Source organism: Pteronotus mesoamericanus, unplaced genomic scaffold, assembly GCF_021234165.1.
Source record: "Pteronotus mesoamericanus isolate MK-2021 breed Mesoamerican mustached bat unplaced genomic scaffold, CSHL_Meso_final scaffold_21, whole genome shotgun sequence".
In the NCBI taxonomy this organism is placed as follows: Eukaryota; Metazoa; Chordata; class Mammalia; order Chiroptera; family Mormoopidae; genus Pteronotus; species Pteronotus mesoamericanus.
The window spans coordinates 18574622-18598645 of NW_026555310.1; the positions used below are offsets into that span (position 1 = coordinate 18574622).

The 24024-nt window shown below is 39.8% G+C and overlaps 1 protein-coding gene across 1 annotated transcript in view; it reads left to right on the forward strand.

The window, feature by feature from the left end:
* Positions 1-24024, forward strand: part of ITPR2 (inositol 1,4,5-trisphosphate receptor type 2) — a 434318-nt gene that overhangs the window by 360923 nt on the left and 49371 nt on the right. Inside the window, exons 50-54 of the mRNA XM_054591314.1 lie at positions 135-299; positions 3783-3978; positions 8072-8164; positions 20225-20355; positions 21473-21638. Coding sequence (XP_054447289.1) covers positions 135-299; positions 3783-3978; positions 8072-8164; positions 20225-20355; positions 21473-21638 — 751 coding nt within the window. The remainder of the gene's footprint in view (positions 1-134; positions 300-3782; positions 3979-8071; positions 8165-20224; positions 20356-21472; positions 21639-24024) is intronic.

Here is a 24024-nt window from a genome sequence, read left to right on the forward strand (position 1 = left end):
CCCGAAAATTACAATAGGAAAAGTCATGAAAGAAAACCACAGACCTGTGAATAATAGCATTTGTCAATGACCTGTTATTTATGTGAGTTTTGGGTTAAATAAGACAGCAAAATCTAATTTTTTCCTCCCTTCAGCTTTGTAATAAAATCGTATTTCTGGTGAGTTTTGTCGGGAATCGTGGCACGTTCACCCGCGGGTACCGAGCGGTCATCCTGGACATGGCCTTTCTCTACCACGTGGCGTATGTCCTGGTTTGCATGCTGGGCCTCTTTGTCCATGAATTCTTCTACAGCTTCCTGGTGAGTACATCTCCGTGTGGACAATCACTGCTGAAAAAAAGGCACAATGCTTCTTCTTATGCTTCCTTTGATTTTCTTTTAAAGCGGGGCCTGACATTTAGGACAAATTATGGTATTTTTAGAATTTCCTAGGCAAAGCATGAATTGTTATTATTTTTAGTCTTTTTCTGTGAGAAGCTACATAGGTGGTGGAATTCTTTATTTCCTCAAGAGGTGGGGAACCAACTCCCCCACCTCATGCCCCAGGTTTCAGGGAACAGGCTGCTTTTGGTTTCAGCCAAATCATGTTGCCCGTTACATTTAGAGATTCTCCAATACAGTGTGGGAGAAAAAACTAGGAATATATTTTCTCGGTACTGGAATCACTACATTTTATTTACAGCGCTGAGTATTATGGGTATCTTTAGAATGGCATGTAAGTATAATTAGGAGGAAAACTGCCAACCCAGCAAAAAGACAGTGAGTTGTTTTAAGTAAAATCTTATAGTTTCAGATTTAATGTCATTGTTGTTAAGCTTATCTACATATATTTAATTCACGAAATGGATATCAGGTTTCTTCTACAGGTTTTTGGTGTGTGGGGTGCTGTCTGTTTGTTTTTGCTGGCTCTGAGTTTTTCTTCCTACATGTATGTTTATGCTCGTAAACCAGGAGAAGAACCAATATAAATATAAAATGTGTTGAAGCTTAAAGCACTACCAGATTAACACCATGCATAGGAGCAGTTCGTTTCTCTCTCCAGCCCAGAGCTGACATGCCGTAGAAAACAGTACCCAGTAAAATGATTCCCGAAGACAAGGGGAAGATCTAAAAGCGTTGTAGCTGGCCCAGTTTGCTTGCCTCCTGCTCCCACTGTGTTATCGAGCACGCCCATGTATGAAGACTGAAAAAAAGCTACTTTTTCATTTACTCATAAACACTTGGAAGAGCCACAGTGAAGAGTGGATCTGTTACATACGTTTAGATTTAAAATTATCTTCCAGGCAGTTAATTAGATCATTCACCAATCAAAAGGAAATTGTTTGTTTGTTTGTTTGTTTGTTTCAGGGGTCCAAATGAATTCCCTCTCTGTTCAGACTCACCTGGAAAATTTAATTTTTAAAAATCTGCCTTTGAAATACAGGACTGGGAGAAAGTAGATTTACAGTTGTTTGTGTGGAAAATAATACAATAATTGATAAATAATAATACAAGAATAAACTCTATGTTTTGCATACTCACTCCTGTAAATCTATGTTTGCTGACCGTGTATAAAGACTATTATACCCAGCACTTCAACCTGACTGTGATATGTGCTTCAACCTTCTTGTCTATAAAACGGATAGAGAGCGCCAGGATTTTAATTCAGGTCCAAGTCACATAAGTGGGGTCTTTATTCAGCCTCTTCTCTTTTCCTGGAATTGCAAAGGATATGAATTCTGCCTTTGTTATATGTATATGCAGACAGAATGCAGATAAAGATAGTATGGGAGACTAGTATTATCAAAAGCCATTAAAAAGATAACCTGAAATGATGTATGTAAAAAGTAAAGGTATTTGACAAAATAAATGTGTATTTGAATGATTATATGAGTTATTAATAGTAATGGTACTTTAATTTATGTTACTTAATCTTTTTAAAAAAATTTTCCTCTTGTCTTTTATCTTTTAAATATCACAATACTCATGCTAATTTGTTTTCACTGGGCTGGTTATGGAAAGGAAATAGTCCTATTGATGTTTAGAGTGCTAGAAGGAAATTGTAATGGACATAATAAGAAAATTCAGTTTAAACATGTTTTTAAAAATATTTTATACTTAAAAATTATATGAGTATGCATTCCCGGGCTTGTCCACAATGTCAATCCTGTATTGAAAATATTTAAAAAACACCCTAGATTTTCCTTTTAGAAATAAACAGAAAGAACCATCAGCCTGGCCAATGTCAACACCTTCTGTGCTCTGAAGGTTCTGATTTCATGAGGATAGAATGGGGCCTGGGAATATACAATTTTTGCAAGCATCCCGTGAGCTTCTGAAAGCTATAAATTTCCAGAAATTATCCAGAAACGACCTACAGCCTATTGTTAGACCTTTTCTTTAAGCCACGAGAGAGTTAAAGTTAAGAAAAATCTCCTTATGTCAACTAAATGCTTAAATAAGTCAGTGCATTGATAATTTGGGGGTTGAATTTCCATTAATTAATTTGTCTGTACTGAAAAATGTTGACGTTATTGCTAGAGTTTGCTGCTCCCTCCAGAAGACAGATAGCAAAATAGTTAAACATGTATTTTTTTATGACAGTTCCTAAGTTGAGCAAGCAATCTAATGACTTTAAAGCAATTATTTGCAAGGCTACTGTTAGATTGAAATGTAATTGTATAACCTTCAGTACTCAGAAAAACAGAGTACAAGACCCTGGGGTTTCTGAGAGGGTGTATGACACTCATAATTGATTGTTTCAACCAGTTGAGAAATTCTAGTCACTGCTAGAATTATTGAATAATTTCAATATTGGAATAATTTTTATCTAGTCACAGATAGTGAAAGACAAACCCCAATTATTCCAATTTTAAAAATACTCATTTCTAAACAGGTATTTATGACTTTTTAAAGTGAATGTTAAATTATTGCTTTTAATCAGCTTTTGATACTAAAACATATTCTTGCTAATGTATAATTTCAGCTTTTTACATAGCAAAAAAAAAAATCGTTTTCCGTGTTGACTACAGAAAGCAAATACATATCTAGGTTCTTGACTAGTGCCTAGATTTTCCTACTACTAAATGCATAATGGAGAATAAACCATAAGAGGAAGTGAACTAGCAAAATTGTGTATTATATTTTTGTTTATACTGTTTCCAAAAGTATATAGTAAAGTAATATGTTTTGCCCTCATTATACCCCTTTACTAAGGAAAGATGCTTTCATTTATCAAATATTTTAAAATTTCATGCCTTTTCTATTGCAACAGGCTCATAAAATTATTTTCATAATTTTGCCTCTAAACACTTGATTAAACAATACATTTAATGAGCCTGTCAATTGCTCATCACTTAAATGAACCTAATTCAGCATTCTCACTTTAGCCATTTTACATATTCCAGAAGCAACTGCAGAATATCAGTGAGACTAAAAATAGGGAATAAGTAGCTAAGTGGGTTAAGTATAACATTGTAGTTTTTTGAAATTTGAATTTGAAGCTATACTATTTTCATATATAATTGCAGTTATGTTGGTTAGAAAACCAGCAGATACATATTATATGCAGTGTTAGAGTTCTCATTATTAAAAAACAGTTTATTAATACATTTTAACTGGATAGCAATATATATTTTGGTTCATTTTAAAGGTATTATTTAGGTTGTTATTTTTTCACAGATAAACTAAAATGACTTCCATTTGTATTTGTAATGACCTTTATATTTATTCATCTTTTGCTCCTTTGCATTTTGTGTGTGTGTGTATGTGTGTTTGTTTGTTTCTTTTTTTTTTTTTTTGTAGCTTTTTGATTTGGTGTACAGAGAAGAGACGCTGCTCAATGTCATAAAAAGTGTCACACGGAATGGCCGCTCCATTATTCTAACTGCAGTCCTAGCTCTCATCCTTGTCTACCTGTTTTCCATTATTGGGTTCCTTTTTCTGAAGGATGACTTTACTATGGAAGTGGATAGGCTGAAAAACAGAACTCCCATTACAGGTATTGCTATTACTGCTAAATGAGCTTTCTCTGATAGCAGATATGATTTGTGGGTAGCTTGTTAGGAGGATTACAGATAAACAGTAATGGAGGAAATGTTTTCTTTCATTCCTTTGAAAACATGTCCTGGTTCTCTAAGAGCTCACGACTGTGAAATACTTTTAGGCTGTATATTAGCTGTCAGTGTGTATAGGAAAATCCTTATACAAGCAACATCATCTAATCTCAGTCTCAGTAAGAAAGTTTCAATGACAACTATATTCCAGAAGACAGTCAACAAACTTCAGTGCAGGATAACAGCTTTGTTGCTTTCCTCATATTTTTTCCCTCTCTCCCAAGAATATACAGCATCATTTACAACCATTATTTTACACGTATTTGCTCACAGTACATCATATTATACTTAAATAATTGAAAACGATAAATTTTTTACTTGAAACCACCATGTAAAGAAATAAGCATACACAAAATACTCAAAAGTATTTTCATTAAGGAGCTCAGTCCATCAGTATGTATGTGGCCATCACAATTTGTGTACAAAATTTATTTTTGTTGGCAGACCGGTTAGACGTTATCCATTTACACTCACTGTGATGGTTGCCGTATGAGGGCTTACTCTTTCCATCTTGATTTTGAATTTTGAATTATTATGCTTTCTACAGGTTTCTTTTTACCACTCTCCTGCCTTTTGCTGTTTTGGTTAAATTTCTTTTTTACTCTTTTTCTTCCTCTCCTACTTTGCTGAGAAGAAAGCATAGGTCTGCACTTTGCTGCTAATTTCTGTGGGTGACTTTGCTGCTGATAGATTGTAGGGAATGGAAACCGCAAGGTGACTCACTCTCTCCTCAAGCCATTAGGTTTAAAGGTCTGCTTTAATTAGGGGTGCCTTATAAAGCATATTCTTTCTTGCCTTTAACAAACATTTCTTGATTATTAAACTAATGACATTTGGTAGCATCTTTCTTAGAATATGGGATAATTAAATGACATTTAGATCTTTTATTAAGTCTAAGTGATCAAAACACAAAATATAGAGATCGTATACATAGATTGCAAGATATTAAACTTGAGACTGAATTTCATACCTAAGTATTATTTCTTGTTTTCAGGAACATGAAATATTTTGTGTTACTGAGTTTCTTGTTCTTTAAATGTTACTTTTTTCCAGAATTTTACAGGTATAAATAATTGGAGGGAAAGATCATATATATAAATACCCTCGAATTCCCTTTTACTAAACTATCTGTAAATCATAAACTACATGTTCTCAAAACTCTTTGAGTTTTAATTGTTTATGAGGTAGGATCACACTGAGTTAATAAGTACAGTGTGAGTCTGAAGCCAAAGCATTGTAATTCCTAAATTCAAATGTGTCCAGTGGTTATGGATCTGAATCTGATAGTAAATATTTTTAATTGTGTTATTTATAAAGGAAGTTAATATTGTTATACTGGAAATATAAATATCTTCCTTAGGAATATAAAAATATCTTCCTTTTTTGCTTCCAAAATAGGCAACACTAGACCTAAAATGTTAAGATTTTTACTAAATGTATTCATATTTATATAAAAAGCTGTTAAATAAGAGAAAGCATTACATACTATGAATCTAGCATATGAGAACAGCTAACAAAGTTAAACTCTTGATACTTCATAGATGAAGAGTTTCTGTTTCGTAAACTGAGAGTGAATGTAATACCATGCCCTGGAAAAATCACTCATCCTTTCATCATATTTGTAATTTACCTCAATGCCATATATTAATGTCCATTGATTCAGGGCATAAAGTTTATCGCTTCAAGTATTGAACACTTTACTCCCAAGATTGAGTGAGAGTAATTGAGGACGCCACACCTAAGTAACAAGTGCAGTTTGGAATGCATAAGCACGCAGCTCTTCAGTGAATGGGAATTCATAATGAGAACGGGAACAGGGAGAGAGGGAAGGCTGAGAGTTCTCGGGCCGGGTGGCCGGAGCGTTGCAGGGGCAGATGGGCGTGGGGGGTTGGAGAAGTTGCAAATGGCACTGGGAGTTTATTGGAAGTCAGATCCTACCTCTGGGACAGGTAGAATCTGCTTCCTGATAGACAAGGAGATGGAGCCTCCACCTGAAAACAGGGGTGGGAGGGGGGCAAGGTGGGGGGATCCTTGTCTTAGAAAAGCCTGAGGAGTTGGAGGGAAGGTTCTGTTGACAAGCACAGGTGACAGTGTCTCTCACACGTGTCCCTCCTTCTGCATCCTCGGGGCTGCCCTCCTGTTTCTCGCCCTCACTCCCTCTGATCTGGAATATTGCAGGAACCTCCCGGGTGGCTCCCCCCGCCCCCGCGCCCGCCGGCCTCCCCTCTGCCCGCCCCAGTCGTTCCGTCTGACCGCAGCGCTTGTTCTGTCTCACTGGCTCCAGCGCCTCCCAGAGACGGGTGCCGGCTGTGGGATGCTTGGTTTAGAATCATTAGCGTGGAAGCTCAGGGTGCTCTGCTGTCCTCTCTGAGCCTTTGCTGGTCTCTGTGCCTTTTGGCACACAAATCACACCTGGAATTGCCCCTTTTCCCCCCACCTCGTCTCCCTATGTGTAAATCCCATGTCTCCTTTAGATGGATTCTTCTCCCAAAAGCTTTCTTCTTTTGTTTTTCTAGAATTTACCTCTCCTTCTCCTAATGCACACCATGACTTTATCTGTACTTCACTTCCTCCAGTTAATAGAAATGATGTCTGCACTTCTCTGTGTTCCCTCATTGATTGTCGGTTCTCCACGGCCTTGAGTCCAGGCCCTCAGAGCCTGCCATGGAGTCAGCAAACCTTCGGTAAGCGGGGGAATGGCTACCAGAGCACACTCAGACGCCCCACCTCTCTCCCTCTCTGGCAGCCTGGAACCCGCTCTACCTTTCCCCCAATCTTGCCCAAGTCAGGGGGCAGGGGCAGATGGAGGTCAAATGTGTGGCCTCCCTTCTTCCTGCAGTGGACTCCAGTTCTGACGGGCAACCCACAGCCCGGGCCGTCTCCTCCCCGCGCCCCCCGCCCCGCCGCGCCCTAACTCCGGCTCCCACTTGCCACTTCCACCCTCGGGTCATCCAAGAGTCAGGGTAACCTAGCTGTGGCGTTGCTTGGAAACACACTTGAATATTTCTTCAACTTTTGGTATGTGAAAATGGACTCTCTCCCTCTATCTGGTGGACTTAATGGCTCAGTGTGGAAAAAAAAATAGGTTTGAGAGAAAGGAAGCTCTTCACTTTATATTTGTTACTAACAACAAAAAATATTTTTATAAAACTTTTTTCACATAGATAGGGACATTACTATTTTCTGTTTCCTTCTGAGCCAAGGAAATAACTGTTGAGCCAGCAGGCAGATGAACCCTTGGGGACAAAGGAAGAAAAGAAAGAACCTGAGCAGGGATCTGGTGGAAGGTTCTTGCTTCCTTGAGACATTTTACACCCTGTTCCCTTAGGACACCCCCGCCTGCAGTCCCGCCTCAGCCACAGGGACCCGCCCATGGCTGAGAGCTCAGGGAGCACCAGCTGCTTTGGGAGGAATGTGTTTCTGGTGTTCCAAGTCCAAGCCCTAAATGCCTTGGCCATGGAAACATTGTTATACATGGTGGTGTAGCAATGTCTAAAATATTATCAATACTTTATCAGCCACTTTAAAAAAGTATAAAAGGCCCTGGCCGGGTAGTACAGTTCGTTAAGAGTGTTGTCCTGATATGCCAAGGTTATGGGTTCTGTCCCTGGTCAGGGTACCTATAAGAAATATCAATGAAAACATAAATAAGTGGAACAACAAATTGATGTTTCTCTCTCTCTGTCTGCCTCTCTGTCTCTCTATCTCTGTCTCTCTCTCTCCTTGCCTCCCTCTTTCTCTAACATCAGTGAATTTAAAAATAAAATTAAAAGTATAAAAGTGAATTGGCCAATGAACCTATTCTCTATTTATAAAATTGCTCCAATGGCAAAACTCTGCAGCCTTTCAAACTAAGAGTTGAGGAACACAGCTAAAGCCAGAGTCGTAGTGTCTTTTATTTACATGCCTTTGTAATTGCGTGTTCATTTCTTGTTATTTGCATATTTGTCTCTATACCATATTCTACTTTGTTCTCAGGAAGTAATGACGTTCCTACTATGACTTTCACTTCAATGATGGGAACATGTGACAAGGAAAACTGCCCACCCACGACACCAGCTTCAAATACAGGTCAGTAAAAATGACTCCAGAACAGTATAAACTTGATGCTTCTGCAGTTATGTTTATGTGATAAATGTTATCGCCTCTCACAGAGTTGCAATTTCATGGTGGTTTGAAATAGAAGAATGGAGGGTAAAAGAACCAAGAAGTTCCAAACTAGGGAAAGGGTTCTCAAATCTGCTACTTTGTATCCTCATCCTGTTCCTTATATTATTTCTGTTCATGAGAATCTTTTTTTTTCCCCATGGGAATCTATTCACACTTACCCTGTGGTACATGCTGTTAACAATCCTACTACCATATGGCAAACCCATACCACACTAAGCAAGACCCTTCTCACTATATGTCCTTTAACAAAGAATCTGGAAATGCACGTGCTCAGAATTAAAAAATCTTGGTTCTAATCCTGAGCTTGCCACTTTCTAGCTGTCTGTCTTAGACATGTTATGCAAATTCCCTGGGCTTTATTCAGGGGGCCTGCCCAGAGAGGGAAGGAGGGAGGAAGAGACAGAGAGGATGCGATACTTTCCCTGCTTCCACAGGAGCACATGGAAACATGCATATAAACATAATTTTAAAACTCTAATTGCTCTCAATTGTTGGGAAACTATGGCATGTGTGAAATTTAATGAGCTTTAGAAGAAATTAGTGATCTGTTGCCAGAAGCAGCAACAATTTAGGGAGCATATGTCTTTAAATAGTTAAAGAAATACACACACATACACACACACACACACACGGAGTGGGTTTAGTCTGTATTATCTTAATAAAGACAAAATTGGATTCAGGGAAGATAAAGGAAGAAAGAGTTAAGCACAGTGTAAGGATGGATTCCCCCACTTCCATGAGGGAGCACATCAGCTGGCCATAAAGGATAGGCCTCCATACCCGAGTTGCCTTTTTCTTTGAGACGAACCCTTGCTTGGGGAAAACACAGGGAGTCCCTTCTACTGACTCAGTGTTTCATGCTTCATGACCCAAAGGGAGAAAAAACGCACGAATACATTTCATTCCAATGTCCCAGCCACTGTAGGCACTGGGAGTAGTTGCCACCAAGAATTTCTTCCTCCCCTACGCCCTGGGTACCCAGTCAAGGCTTCCAAACAACGGACCAGCTCCTTCTCTGCTTGTGTAGCTTACTGAGCTCTGCAGTGTCTGCATTCCTGGTTACGTGCATCCTCCAGTTTCATCTCCAATGTCTTCAGCCTTCCTCACGTATCATAGCGTTGACTTGTGATGTCACATGCTAGGGTGAGAAGATGAGTGGCGGTGTCTTATTCTGGATGGTGGAATTTGCAATCACACTGTCTCTTGATTCCTGTGTGGCTGACTTTTGGCTACACCACCCTTCACTGGTTCAGCTGTCCAGCCATAAATGCCCATCCTGCACTCATCCATCTGGGAGTTTGGGATTTCAAGATTGAAACCATTCATTTATTTCATTTATTTCTGCCAACCGTAATCCAAGGGCCATTCTAGTTTGTCCTATGAATCAATTAGGAGTTTTTTGACCAGCTGATCTCTACATTTCAGGTGCCAGTTCTAAGGTGTCACGATACTTTTATGGATCCTGATTTTGTTAAACAATATATTTATTCTCTCTTGTGTCATCCTCAAGTTTGATCAGCTCTCCAATAGAGATTGGCAAACTATGGCTCATGGGGAGATCTGACTTGTCACCCTCAGGCTAAGAATGGTTGTAACATTTTTTGAAGTTTTTTTTTCCTTAAAGAAAAATATACAGTGGAAACTGTACATGGTCCACAAAACCAGTTTGTGCTAGAAATGTTGCACAGGACACAACAGAGATCTTTAGCTTGCTACTAGAAACATGCCTTCACATAGACATAATCATGTTTTGTGCAGTTCTTCACCACATGAAAATTTGTCTTAAATAAACTATTATTACTTAGCCCATGGTTCTCCATTTAAAAAAAAATTATTATGCTCCTTCTCAAAGCCTCCTTGCCAAAGCCCAGATATATAATGTCTTCCATATCCCCAATTGGAGGTTAGTTTGAACCCATACGGGCTTCTCTTGATCTTGACTCCTTCCACATTGTCACTTTGATGATCCACTTCAGTGTGTTGTCTTGGGGACCGGCATCAAGCTCATTTGCCAGTCGCTTAGCAATATCTGTCACAATCTCAAATTTAGATCTGCAGATACTTCTCTGCTGTTATCATTATCCATTATTTCTTTTAAAAATCACAGAGAGCAACTCTGAAAACTTCGACATAGTAGCTGGGTGAAATTAAATAGCTAGATAAAATTAAATAACTCAGGATCTTTTGGGTACCTGGGACTTCAATTTGTTGTCCCCAGTACTTCTTTTCTACTCAACATTTTTCTCTTTAACAAAATATGAAAAAGAATATGTTTACAAAGTTACTTTCTTGTTAGCACAAATATTTTAACAGCATGGTCCCAACATATATAGTAACCCTCTTCCTGCCTTGCTCAAATATTACTTTTAAATTATTTCCTTTATTTTAAAGAAGCTGTACTTTAACTATGGTTTGATTTTTAAGAACAGAACATTTCTTGGCCAGTGAACCAACAACAAAGCTAGCGTGCCTCCTGCCTGAAAGATGGCTGACCCAGGGAGCCCTGCACCGCAGGTGAGCTAGCGATGCCTGCCCTCAGCCCAGGAGCTGGAAGCTCCTGAGGCTCAGTCAGGTGACTGCCAGAGCCCCATCTCCCAGGGGGAGATCTTCCAGATCATACATGCTATAAACTTAGCCCAGGTTGTGGCTGCCCCGCCTTCTGCAGTCCCCAGACATTATTGATGTTCAACCAGACATTCTATTGTAATTGTTTCATACACTATTACTAATAGGGACATTCTAATCATAACATTGAAAAAAATGAAGTCAATATTTTTGTAAAACAGGAAATTAGTTGTCTACGTAGCACATCATTTGATGATGATGATATTAATAATTTTAAAAACCTTATGTGTTCATTTATTCATTCACTCATTCATATATTGATATTTGTTGAGCTTGTACTGTGGACCAGCCACCAGGCTAGGTATTCAGGACACAGTGTTGAGTAAGCAGATACGGATCCTGGCCCTTTTGGAACTTATAAAATAGTGGCAGACGCATAAAAAGTTATAACATATGGTGAGTCTTACCAGCGGTTCTATAATAGGTAGTCGCAAGAGAGGCTGGTTATAGAGAGATCAGGCAGAAAGTCTTTTCTGAGGAGGGATTATTTAAACTGAGTCATGAAGGATGAGAAGGAGTCAGGCCAAGAGGGAGAAGCGCATCCTTGTCACAAGGGAAAACAGCATGTGCAGACCCTGAGGATAAATGAGTGTGACTAATTATCCTCATATTATAGGTAAAACACTGCAGGACCCTAAGTAAGATCACATGGCTAGTAAATCAACCTAGCTGTTAGATTCCAAAGCCTGCACTCCAGCCTTCTGAGTTTTATTGCCTCCTAATTAAAGGATTAATCTCTATAAATTATTTCTTCCCTACCCCAAAGTTAGAGGTTGTTAAAATTCTGCCCATCATATTTCCTTTCCCTGAGAATGCTCGGATAGATTTTCTTTATGCATATTGTGTTCTAAAGGCAATTTCTTAAATATTCTCTATTATGTATTTATCAGCTGGAGTTGGTGCCTTTCCCCTCACTGTCCCAGGGATATTTGGCAACGTCTTAAGACTTGTTTGCTTGTCAAAAATCAGGGAGGAGCACCACTAGCATCTAGTGAGTAGAGGCCAGGGATGCTGCTAACCATCCCACAATGCACAGGACAGCCCCCACAGCAAAGAATTATCCCGTCCAAAATGTCAATAGTGTTGAGGCTGAGAAACTCTGTTCTAGTACATGGTCTGTTTGGATATTAGTTTGTAACTCTGAATACAAATTCATAAATGGCATCTCATCAAAACCTTTACAGCCTCTTACTTACCTAAAATATTACTCGAAGAACGTAACTTCTCTTTTCTCTATGGCTAAATGAGGACAATCTCCCAGGTGTATCACTCTGGGGCAAATCTCCACTTTCTTCCGGCTCCGCCTGAGATGGGAATGGTGAGGAGAGGCAGGTAAGCCCTTTCAGAAAAAGCTTCCGCAGTAGGGAGGAAAGAAGAGTGGAGGAGTTGCGGCCCTGGAGGTGTGACAGAGATGTCTTTGGGGGCCAGAGATGGTGGCAATAGCTTTTTGCAATCAGGGATCATTCCTCAATCAGAGTTAAAGTGCATCGGTCCACTTTTTCCTTCTGTGCCCTTTTTACATTTGGCATGGTAACTCATAAAATTCATCTGATTGAAAATTCCATGGATTTAATCTTGTAGTCCTTGTCCCCCTTTATATTTTGGCCACATGTATTTAACTACAAAAGTAGAGCAAAAGCTAGAACCTGGTGTTTGCTGTGCAGCATGTTTCACTTAAATTTAAAAATAACTTCTCTTTGTCTAAGACCAGGATTGAATTTTAATTTGCAAACCCTAGTGTGCATTTGTGATGGGCCCGGTTTGTCACTGTGTGGACAGCGGGGCTGCATTACAAAGGCCGAGACATACACAGCCGCATAATAACAAGCCTCGTGGCACTTGGGCGGCCGGCCGAGCGGCCAGGTCCCGAGGAAGCTCCAGCAGATGCTGGCAGGGTCACTGTCCCAGCGGCAGCACAGTAACTGGCAACCAACTGTGGCTGAAAAAAACAAGACTTTTTATTTCATGTGCTGCAGACCTCCCTGACTTACTAGACAAAACCATTCACTTACAAAATAAACCAAAAAATCTGATTTTCTAGAAAAGTAAGGCCTGCTGAGGCAATTTACAAAAAAGTCATGTATATGAGTAAAAAAAGTCACAATTTTCTAAGTAAAAAAAGTCATTTGAATGTAAAGAAAAGGAAGGAAGTTCACAGATGTCTAACACGCATGAGGAATTCAAATTTAATATGTTTTGGTATTTTACTTTAACAAAAACGATTGATGAATAACAGAAACTGATCAGCCTTAATGCCACTCTGCATTTTGGCTTCCTCCTGAGTGCCCGGCATTTTTAATTGCTTTTTCCCTAGTTAAAATTTCTTAAAATCAGCATTTCCATAATGACTTGATTATAATTGAAGTTCAAGACTAACAAACAAAACATTCAATCAGAACAGAAAAAAGAACCTAAAAAATGAGGGTAGTTTAAGAAGGCTCTGGGACAACATCAAGTTTTTAAATATCCACATCAAAGGGGTGTTATAAGGAGAAGAGAGCGAGCAAGGAATTGAAAACCTATGTGAAAAAATAATGACAAAAAGCTTCTCTAAGCTGGTGAAGGAAATAGACAAGGAAAAACTTCCCTAACCTGTGTTTGGGGCAAGCACAGAGAGTCCCAAGCAAGATGAACCCAAAGAGGCCCACATCAAGACACATCATAATTACAATGTCAAAGGTTAAAGACAAAGAGAGAATCTTAAAAGCAGCAAGAGAAAAGCAGTTATACCTACAAGGGAGCTCCCATAAGGCTGTCAGCTGATTTCTCAACAGAAACTTTGCAGGCCAGAAGGACTCACCAAGAAACATTCAAAGTGATGAAAAGCTAGGATGTACAACCAAGACTACTCTACCCAGCAAAGCTAGCATTTAGAATTGAAGGAAAGAACTTCCCAGATAAGGAAAAACTACAGAGTTCATTACCACCAAACCAGTATTACATAAAATGTTAAATGATCTTCTTTAAGAAAAAAAATATTATTCATATATATGAATATATACACATATGCATATATATATGTACATATATGTGAATATATATTCATATATATATATATATGTATGAATAATAGCCCTGGCCAGTGTGGCTTAGCTGGTTGGATTGGTTGGAGCATCATCCCAGACACTGAAGGGTTGCAGGTTCAATTCCCATTCAGGGCACTTGCCTGGATTGTGGGTTTGATCCTCGGCTGGGGCACATGTGGGAGGCAACTAATGGATGTTTCTCACATTTCTCTCTCTTTCTCTCCCCCCATTCCCCCCCTCCCTCTCTCTCCCCCATTCCTCTCTAAAGGCAATGAAAAAATGTCCTTGGATAAAGACTAAAAATATGTATATGAGTAATAAAATGACAATAAATACATATATCTCAACAATTTAACCTTTAAAAAAACCAAAATAAACAAACAAGCAGGACAGTGGCACACTCACGGATACAGAGAACATTTTGACAGTTGCCAGATGGGCGGGGGGTTGGAGGGGTAGATGAGGTAGATACAGAGATTAAGAAGTACAAATTGGCCCTGGCCAGGTGGCTAAGTTGGTTGGAGCGTCTTCCCATACACCAAAGGTTACAGGTTTGATCCTTTGTCAGGGCACATATCTAGGTTGCAGGTTGAATTCCCATTCGGGGTGCATATAGGAGGCAGCTGATCAACGTTTCTCTCTCATATCAATGTTTCTGTCCCTCTCTCCCTTCCTCTCTCTCTAAAATCAATAAACATATTCTTTGGTGAAGATTTAAAAAAAGAAGTACAAATTGGTAGTTGCAGATTGTTCATGGGGATGTAAAGTACAGCATGGGTAATACAGTTAATATTGTGGTAACTATATGTGGTGTCCAATGGGCGCTGGATTTATCGAGAAGATTACTTGATAGGTTATATGGTGTCTAATCACTGCATTGTACATTTGAAACATAATATTGTGTTTCAAGTTTAATTGAAAAATAACAAATTATAAAAAATTAAATGAAAAAAGAACAAAATAAATGAACAAACAAAACAGAAACAGACTCATAGATTCAGAGAACAAACTGATGGTTGCCAAATGGGAGGGGGTGTGGAGGTGGGTGAGAAAGATGAAGGATTGTGAAGTGCAAATTGGTAGTTACATAGTCATAAAACAATCCCAGGGATGTAAAGTACAGTGCAGGGAACATAGGCCAAAAAACAAGACAACAAACTGAAAATTTTAAGTATATCTCACTGATGACCTGTTGCTTTCTAATAAGCCATCAAAATGAATAATGTAATTATTAAAGCAGAAAAAAATAGCATGCTTATTCAAACGTGTCCGGTATTTGTTTTGAAGAAAACTTTGTCATAAAACAGAGTTTCTCAACTTCAGCATTATTGACATGTTGGCCATACTAGCACCTCTATAAGTGCTAGATAGGAAGGAAATATTTCAAAGCCAATAGGATGTATATTTGTTCCTTTCTTCATATGAAACATTTTATTAATATTATGAATTAAGAAAAACACTTTATTTTACTAATACTCAATTGAATATGAGAATAACTTGATCTCATTTTGTTCAAGTTGATTGTGAAAGCTATAACTTTGCCTAAGATTTAACAGCCATTTTTTAGTAATAAAGATAATTATGCTACCTAGAATTTATTACACCCTATGTTCCAAACAGTGTTCTACGTTCTTTACATGTATCTATTTAGTTCCTTTTAAATGTCTCCACATTAAAAGTCCATTTCTACTAATTCTTTCCTTTTGCGTGTAAACAACCATGCTCATTCAGTGCTTTCGTCATGGCGTCTGTTTTCATCGTTTCTCCCTTGCCACCGTGAGCGAATCCATCTTCCTTACATCTGCAATCTTCTCCTTGCTACCCCCTGTTCCCCCTCTTCCTCTTAGGTCCTAATTGAACCTTCCTCTGCACTCTCTATTCCCCCAAAACTAATATGCTATCATTCTCCTTCCTTTCAGTTACAAATTTCCCTGGAACGTGTTTGGCTCCACTCACTCCTTCGATGTCTGCATCAACCATCTTCTCTTTCACAATTTACCATCTTCCTATGGTCTCCTATGACCTAATTGTTGAATCCGGCAATGTTTCCTTGCTTCTCATTCCTCTTGGCCCTTCTGTAATTGGGACATTTTTTTGATATCTTCTCCATCTTTAAATTATTTTCTTCCTTCATTTGGGATCCCAGCTCTTTTGTCTTCTCTAGCTTTTTAAAATGTTTTCTCTTCTTACACATAAGCTTGAGAATCATCTGAGATTCTTTCCTTGTCTTCATCAAAACACCCTTTATCTAGTTCCTCCTTCTGAATTGTCTATTTCTATGACCTAATGGAATCACCCTTTCCTAAGTCACCTCCGGCTGGAAGCTTCAGTGTGACATTTAACGCCGCCATCTCCCTCGTGCCTAGAGTCCCGTCAGCTCCCGTTCGTTCATCCTTTCCGTTCCCCATCATTACCCTGTAGAGGCTCAGAGCGCATCATGCCTGAATTATTGCAACTGCCTCCTAAATGGTCTCTCCACCTCTGCTCGTTCTCTCCTCTTCAGTTCGCCCACGATAGTCCCTCTAGACTACTTGTCAGAAATCACTGCTTTGAATGTTTCCTTCTCTTCCCCAACTAAAGGTTTCTACCATGGTCCGCCGCCTGCCAAATAATACCAAAACTCATTAAAACTTCACAGAGAGTTTCTAGCTTTATCTTCCACTCCTCTACATGCTGTTTATTTGCTGTTCATCAGAGCAGCAAATAATTTTTTTTGTACGTCTGGGGCTCTCTGCCTATGCCATGTGGAATTCCTCTCTACTCCTGTCTTAGTCCATTCAAAGAAAACTTGGAGTCTACATTAATTAGAGGGATTGCCCTCTAATTACCATGGTACTAAAAGTTTCTCTCTTTATTCTAATGTCCTTTCACTACTTCTGTGGCTTTTACCATATGTTAATTTGTCTTTATTGAGAGGGTCTTGGAAACGACATAAAATGAAACCACTTTTATCATAAGCTAATTGATGTGAGTTAAGTTATTACGGCATCTCATCAATGTTATAATGAAACAGTGTTCAACAAAATGACATTATTCAAAGACCTGCAATACGTGTTCTATCTCATACTATTTCACCAACTGGATAGTAACCCACCTTGCCCCTATCGAAAGTTTTCCCGCGGCTCTCCCCAGCTTCCGGGGTCAAGTTTCAACTCTTCATCTTGGTGTTTGGGTTTCTCCTAATCTGACCTCTGCCTGCTTCTCCTCTCACAGCCCCTACACTCGTCTGCCTGCACTGCAGGCCCGGTCCTTCCAGTTCACCTGCCGTTCCCCAGACACCCTACGTGCCTTCATGCCTGCTCTGCCTTTACTCGTCCCATTCCATCTGCCTGGGATGTTGTGCTTCACTGATTTTACTGGCCAAACATACCTCTCCTTCGACATTCAACTCAGGTGCCACCTCCTTCAGGATGCTGGTCCCTGACGACCCAGGCCATGAGATACACATCCTTCCTGCCTCTGCAGGACCTTGGAATATGGCGCTGCCTTTCTTCATCTGCTGACCTATGTTCCCTAGGGGAACAGAAGTTCTCTAGGGCAGTCCACACTTCCATCTTCCCACCTGTATTCCTAGCACCTAGCCCAGGGCTCCTGATGTAGTGAAATGAGGCAGGTCTGGCTGGGACAGGCCAGCTGGTTAGATAGGTAGGTCTCCAGAAGGTGGCATTTACTTAGGTGAATTTGCCATGACTCAGGGCCTGGCTTTCAGCGTGAAGGCATGGGAACTTGGCTTAACATATTTTGAGTGGATCCATCTCACAAAGAGAGAATCTTATTTACCAAGCTCACAGGGGCTACTATATAAAATGGGCATGCCTATACACTAGTTATTAAGGGGCATGTTAACTGGACTATTGCTGGCATTAACCTGCCCTTGGCATTCTCCCTCTGTTTATATGCCATGCAAAAAGTCAATTCTCTCATTGTATGTTTGCAACCAATTTATTTTATTTCACAATGGCAAATCACATGAATTGTGTGTGGATTTTACTAGCTCACCTGTTAAAGAACAAACAACCTTATATCTAAATTCTTGGGGCGAGATGGGAACAGTTTCCTGTAGCTTCTAGGCACTGAGTAATAAGCGTTTAATAAACACGTGTGTGATATTGCTGATTAAATAAACGAATTCAGGTCCGGCTAGTAGTTATAAGATGGCTTTGACTGAAAGGCTAATTGTGGCAAAGTAACATAGAGACATATTCCATCTGACCTCATTACTGGAAAACCACATTTCTCTTTAAAGGTTCCTTTAACTCTCTTACACATTTCTAGCTGTTTTTCTTCACACTAGAGCCCAGCACCAGGTGTCCGGGACCTAACTGGCACTTTGCAGACTGAGCTTTCTCACTGCTTTCTCTGCCTGCCTGTGCCTTCTGCTGCTCTGACTGCTGCCACCACCAGCCCTTCCTCCTCCCCATTTCTCCTTCCTCCAAAAGCAGTTTCATTTCTTCTGCTTTCTGAATCAGAATCGCGCCTCGCGGCTCACCTCCAAGGTAAGGGGCCCCGCGCAGACGGCTGAGACCTCGGATGCTGCCCTTGGTGCCTGCACGTCTCTGGCTCCAGCCCTTCTCTCGAGGTGCATGTTTGAAAGAGAAATAGCTCGGAATAAAGTGAAAAGACGGGGATCCCTCATCCAAGTGATATTACAATAAAGTCAGTTCACAGGAGGAAAATCAGTCTTTTGGAACAAAGTACCAAACAGAGTGTTGGTCATGGATCATGTAGACATAATCAGGCTGATTCTTTTTTTTTTTCCTTTGTTGGTTGTTGTTACCGTGTTCATATCTCGACAGGCAGGCAGCGGCCACGCCGTACCACAGTTCAGTGCCACAGTGCTGCTTTAACTTTGTAACAAGAAAAATACATGTCTGCTCACTTATCAATATGAGGAAATCCTGTTTGCAGGTCTAATTTAGTTTGATTTTTCTGTACTATTTTAAATGACCGGTAAATTATTACCAAGTGTGGTGAATTTACCGTTCCGCAAAATAAGAGTGGGAATTGTTCCATCATGTTGTATCTTTTTTCTTTCTCCCCGTTTTCCCCTAAAGATGGCCATATAAGTACATTTGCATAAAATAAATTGTTCACATAGACACATTGTGTTTCTTACCCATAGGTCCACATTGGTCATTCAGAAAACTTAGACCTTAAGCAAATTAATGAAACAATATCTGCCCTGATTTTTAAGCATCTACAATGTGTATGCCAATCTGACTGCAGTGTTTTCTATATCTTAAATATAATGCTTGGAAGGGTTCAATCCTAAACAAACCTCCCATTTTACAGAAGAGGCCATTGAGGTTAAGGAACTTGTCCAAGTCCCAGTACTGGAGCAGAGTAGAATTCGAAGCCAGGCCCGCCTTGCTTCCTCGTGCACTCTTTCCCCCGCTGTACTTCTGCTTCCTGCGTGAGCGGACTGTGTGTTCAGGAGGCCGTGCCACTATCTCCTCTCCCCGCAACACAACAATGCTCAATGAATATTAGATTTCTTAGAGTTTGTCCTTCTTGTTCTGTCGTTTTCCACTGATGGAAGAAACAAGTATTTCAGTGGCTTTATTGCTCTGTCAGTTGTGGGCTGCTACATATAAAATAGGTGTTATGTGACTTCAAAAATTTGTGTCATGGCACAATTATGAAAAAATGGATCTTTGGAAGTAGGTAACAGTTTACTTTAAAAACACAAGTTTGCAAAAGATAAGAGTGCCTTCTTTTTTATGAACACATGTTATTCCAATGTATAAACGAACCACAGCTGTTTTATCTACTCATCTAGTGATGGGCACTTGGCTGTTTCCAGATCTTGGCAATTGTAAATAACGCTGCTGTGAATACAAGGGTGCTTATGTTCTTTCAAACTGGTGTTTTGGGATTCTTAGGATATATTCCCAGAATGGATGGACTTGGAAATTATTATGCTAAGTGAAATAAGCTAGTCAGTGAAGGACAAATACCCCATGATCTCACTTGTATGTATAATCTACTGAAAAAAATAAACTGACATACAAATAGAAACAGAGGTATGGATACATGGGACAGACCGGCAGTTCTCAGAGGGGCAGGGGAGGAGGAAACTGGATGAAAGAGGGGGAAAGGATCAGCCCAAGAACATCTATGCATAACCCATGGACACAGACGACAGTGTGGTGATGGCCAGAGGGAAGGAGGGGTGAGGGCTGGGTGGATGTAGGCAAAGCGGGGGAAATGGGGACATCTGTAATAGTGTCAATATTAAACATAAAGTTAAAAAATGAACAGGAAACAAACCATGACTTCGTTGCATTGTTTAATTTGTGTGTTTTTATAGCTGATGAAGAATATGAAGATGGAATTGAAAGGACATGTGACACTCTCCTTATGTGCATCGTCACCGTCCTGAACCAGGGCCTCAGGAATGGCGGTGGTGTGGGAGATGTGCTGAGAAGGCCGTCGAAAGACGTAAGCTGGAGGAAAAGTATTTTTTCAAGAAGCATATAATTTTTTTAAGCCTCTCAATGATATTTACAATATGGTTTTTTGTTTTCAGGGTACTATCTTGTGTCATTTGCTTTGAAAGTATAATGGTAGCCATTAAACCCAATTAATTGTATGCTAGGATTACATAGAGATCACTAATATACTAAAAATCTATGTTGTTAGTGGGGTTAGGAAATTGTTCCAAGTTTGAACTGTGTGTTATATTACAGCAACAAAATCATGATTACAAACGTTGTAGAGGAGTTGAGTGTTATGTAAATAACAGAAACTATACTGCCTCTTGTCTATCAGGTTTCTCAGGCATGAAGAGTTACCCTTTGCCTGTGAATATGAGTAGACTTCACTATTCATCCACAATGAAAATAAAATTTAACAAATTCTAACAAGATTTCATATCCTCAAGTGGCAAGGCTGAAAATTTTCTCATTAGCTGCAAAATCTCGGGCACCAGGCTGGGAGCTTGAAAAAAAATCTCAGTTCTCCAGCAGGCTAGCTGTATCATGTTGCCGATTCATCTAATGTTTCCTCATCTGTGACGTAGCTGGATTCCGCGACCTCTAATGTGTACTTTAATACTGTTCACCAAGTCGGAATAGCTTGAGCTGTATGTACTTGACCCTATGAGGCCAAGAACAAAACCTACTCCAGAAACTGATGAATTATTAGATCCTCCACAACTCCCTAATCATTGACTTCTGGAATTGATATTTGTATACCTTTCGTGCAACTTCTGGGATGCAACCTACCGCACCAAAATGCATTTAGCAGGGTGACAAAGTGGTTTATAATAAAAAGTCAGCCTCTCCGCTGTGGGGTGGGAGTAGGGGGAGTATAAGTCCTGGAGAATAGAAAGGGTTCTCGGGGGAGGCTATGAAACTTTTCTCATTACATTGAAAGAAAATGAAGGTAGAAAGTGGATCTTATTTTTCCAACTTGGAATACTGTTTATATTAGTTTAGCAAATATTAATGAAATATATCCCCTTTGCTAGGCAATATGCAAAATCACCATGCCTTGAAAATGTGTATGTATGTATATATGTATGTATATATATATATTTTTTGAATTTTTATTTCAGGAGCCCTTGTTTGCTGCCCGAGTGGTATATGACCTTCTTTTTTATTTCATTGTCATCATTATTGTTCTTAACTTGATTTTTGGTGTCATCATTGATACTTTTGCTGATCTCAGAAGTGAAAAACAGAAGAAAGAAGAAATTCTAAAGACAACCTGCTTCATCTGTGGTAAGTGTTCTCAAAATTCTAAAATAATAGATGAAACTGCCCAGGAGGGGCTAGAATGATGTTTATTTTTCATGCTTTGGGAAAATTATGTCAAAGTGAAACCTGGACAGAATTCAGATTATGTGTCTGAGCATTGGACTGGGACCCTCTGTTCCATAAATAGAAGAATTACATCTGAAAGATATCTTGTCATTATTTCTGCAATTTACTTAATTCTTTGACTTTAGAACATGTTGCAAAATGCCAAAAGGTTCTATCAACTGGCAAACAAATTTTTCATTGCAGTAACACTGATTAAATAACAAAATGATTTTTTTTATTTTGTTAGATTTTGAATGTATAGGTGATTTTCCCACAGCTTGAACTTTTACTCACTGACTGACACTATGCTTTCAATTCTGAACTGTGCTGGTTTCTCTCTGCTTTTACTCTCCCTCTCTCCCCTCCCCTGCCTCCTCCATCTTTCCCCCCCCTGCCCATCCTTTCCTCCCTCCCTCCCTCTCCCTCTCACACCCCCTGCCTTCCCCCCTTCCTCTTCCTCTTCTGCCTTTCCCCGCCTCTTCCATCCTGAGGAAGAAAGAAGGGTCTTCTCTTTATATGTCTAGGTTAGATGGAGGAAAGCAAGATCAAGACGGAGCCAAGGAAGGTGCCGTATGATGATTTGGGGATTAGAGGATGTGAACTATTGTACTGAAGGATGAGTCCCACAGAGGAAAAAAGATGCTGCCCTTGAAAATCTGTCTGTATGTCTCAGGGTCTTACTTTTGCACTGCTTCCTCCGAGCCCTTTTCTTCATGATCATAACTATTATGTCAGCACACTACTTCCGCACAATGGGTATTTGGGAAGAATGTATCTGTAGCAGTAGGATGTAAGCCTCATAGTAAGACACGATCCTGTTTCCCATATTCTAACAACAAAACACAAACATAGTAAGGCCATCACTTAACCACCATTCCTGTTCCTGTAAGCTTTTCATAGTTATTAAAAAGCCTGTAACCTATACATTTCTTAAAACCTCCCAATAACCTTCATCACCAAATTGAAATGTTTTTCTTGAATCTCGTCATTAATTTCCTGCTGACCTTTCCTCCTACCTTGAATTGCATGTTCTCTGGTTCCACCACGAGGTCTTAGTTTTCCTCCCAGCCCCTAGATAAGAGGTTCGGATTTTACCATGGACTCCTGGTTGCTTCTCTCGGCCTTCCTCTTTAACACTGCTTGATGCATATTATTGCCAAATATACAACCACAGCTCCAGCCTCTCTCTGGGCTTTTCTTCTGTCTTTTGTCTTCAGTTTGTTGACTGACAGGGAGGTATGACTCCCTGGCAGCCAACTTCACCGAATACAAGCACCAGTGCATCTTGCCTTTCCATCTCCTCCCTCTGACCCAGCGACTTGCCCTGACTTCCACATTGCAGTGAATGCTATCCCGTTATACCTTCAGTTGTCTGAACTGCGGACTTCTCATTTTTAGCATCTGTTTTTTCCTTTTTTCTTTTTCGAGGTGCACTAGTAACCATGTGTTAAGGAATCTTTTTCACAGACTCACTGCTCTCTACAGATTCCCTTGGCCATGCCTTGGTTTTCTGAGGTTCACCCTGGCTCACCCCCAAATGGCTGGCTCAGTGCTGCCAGACTAATTTTTCTACTTTGAAGTCATCATTTCCTTACTCAAAAGGCTACCAAGAGCACCGCATATAACTCTAAAACTCTTAATTTTCCTGGCATGTAAGGTGCCCCATGATTGGGCTCCTTCTTTTTTTGCCCACCTGGGTACCCATTTATGGCTCAAGGTATAGTCTGACTGTGTGGCTCATCTGTAACTCTCCATGTGCTCTCAGTTATGGTGTTTCTGTTTGGAAGGCCCAAGCCCCTAAGTGGTTGAACTTCTGCCTTCATTCTGAGGCCCAGATCTAACGCCATTATTCCATGAAGACTTCTCTGATCTCACTAACCGGAAGCAAACATGTCTGTTCCTAAATCCCTCGTATCACCCTTAGCTGTGTGGTACTGTGTGTATTTTTGTTGCCTTATCTCTTTTGTTGGATGTGGATGCTATTCATTGTCATATTGTAGAAAGTTAGTGAACTTTATAATCAAATGGACATAGGTCTGTACCGCTTCCACATCCTGACTACGTGATATTGGGCAAGTCTCCTTTCACCTTGAACTACTATTTCCTTATCTGGAAAATGGGGACTATAATGCCATGTTTAGGGGTTGTGGTGAGTATAAATGAGATCACTTGAATCAGAATTCCTAGCTTAGTGCTTAGCTGAGAGTAAGATCTGAATACATGTTAATTTCTCTTTTTTAAGAGACCCAGACCCATGTCTTATTCATTTTAATGCTTCCATAGCATGTATTAGGGATCATTCATA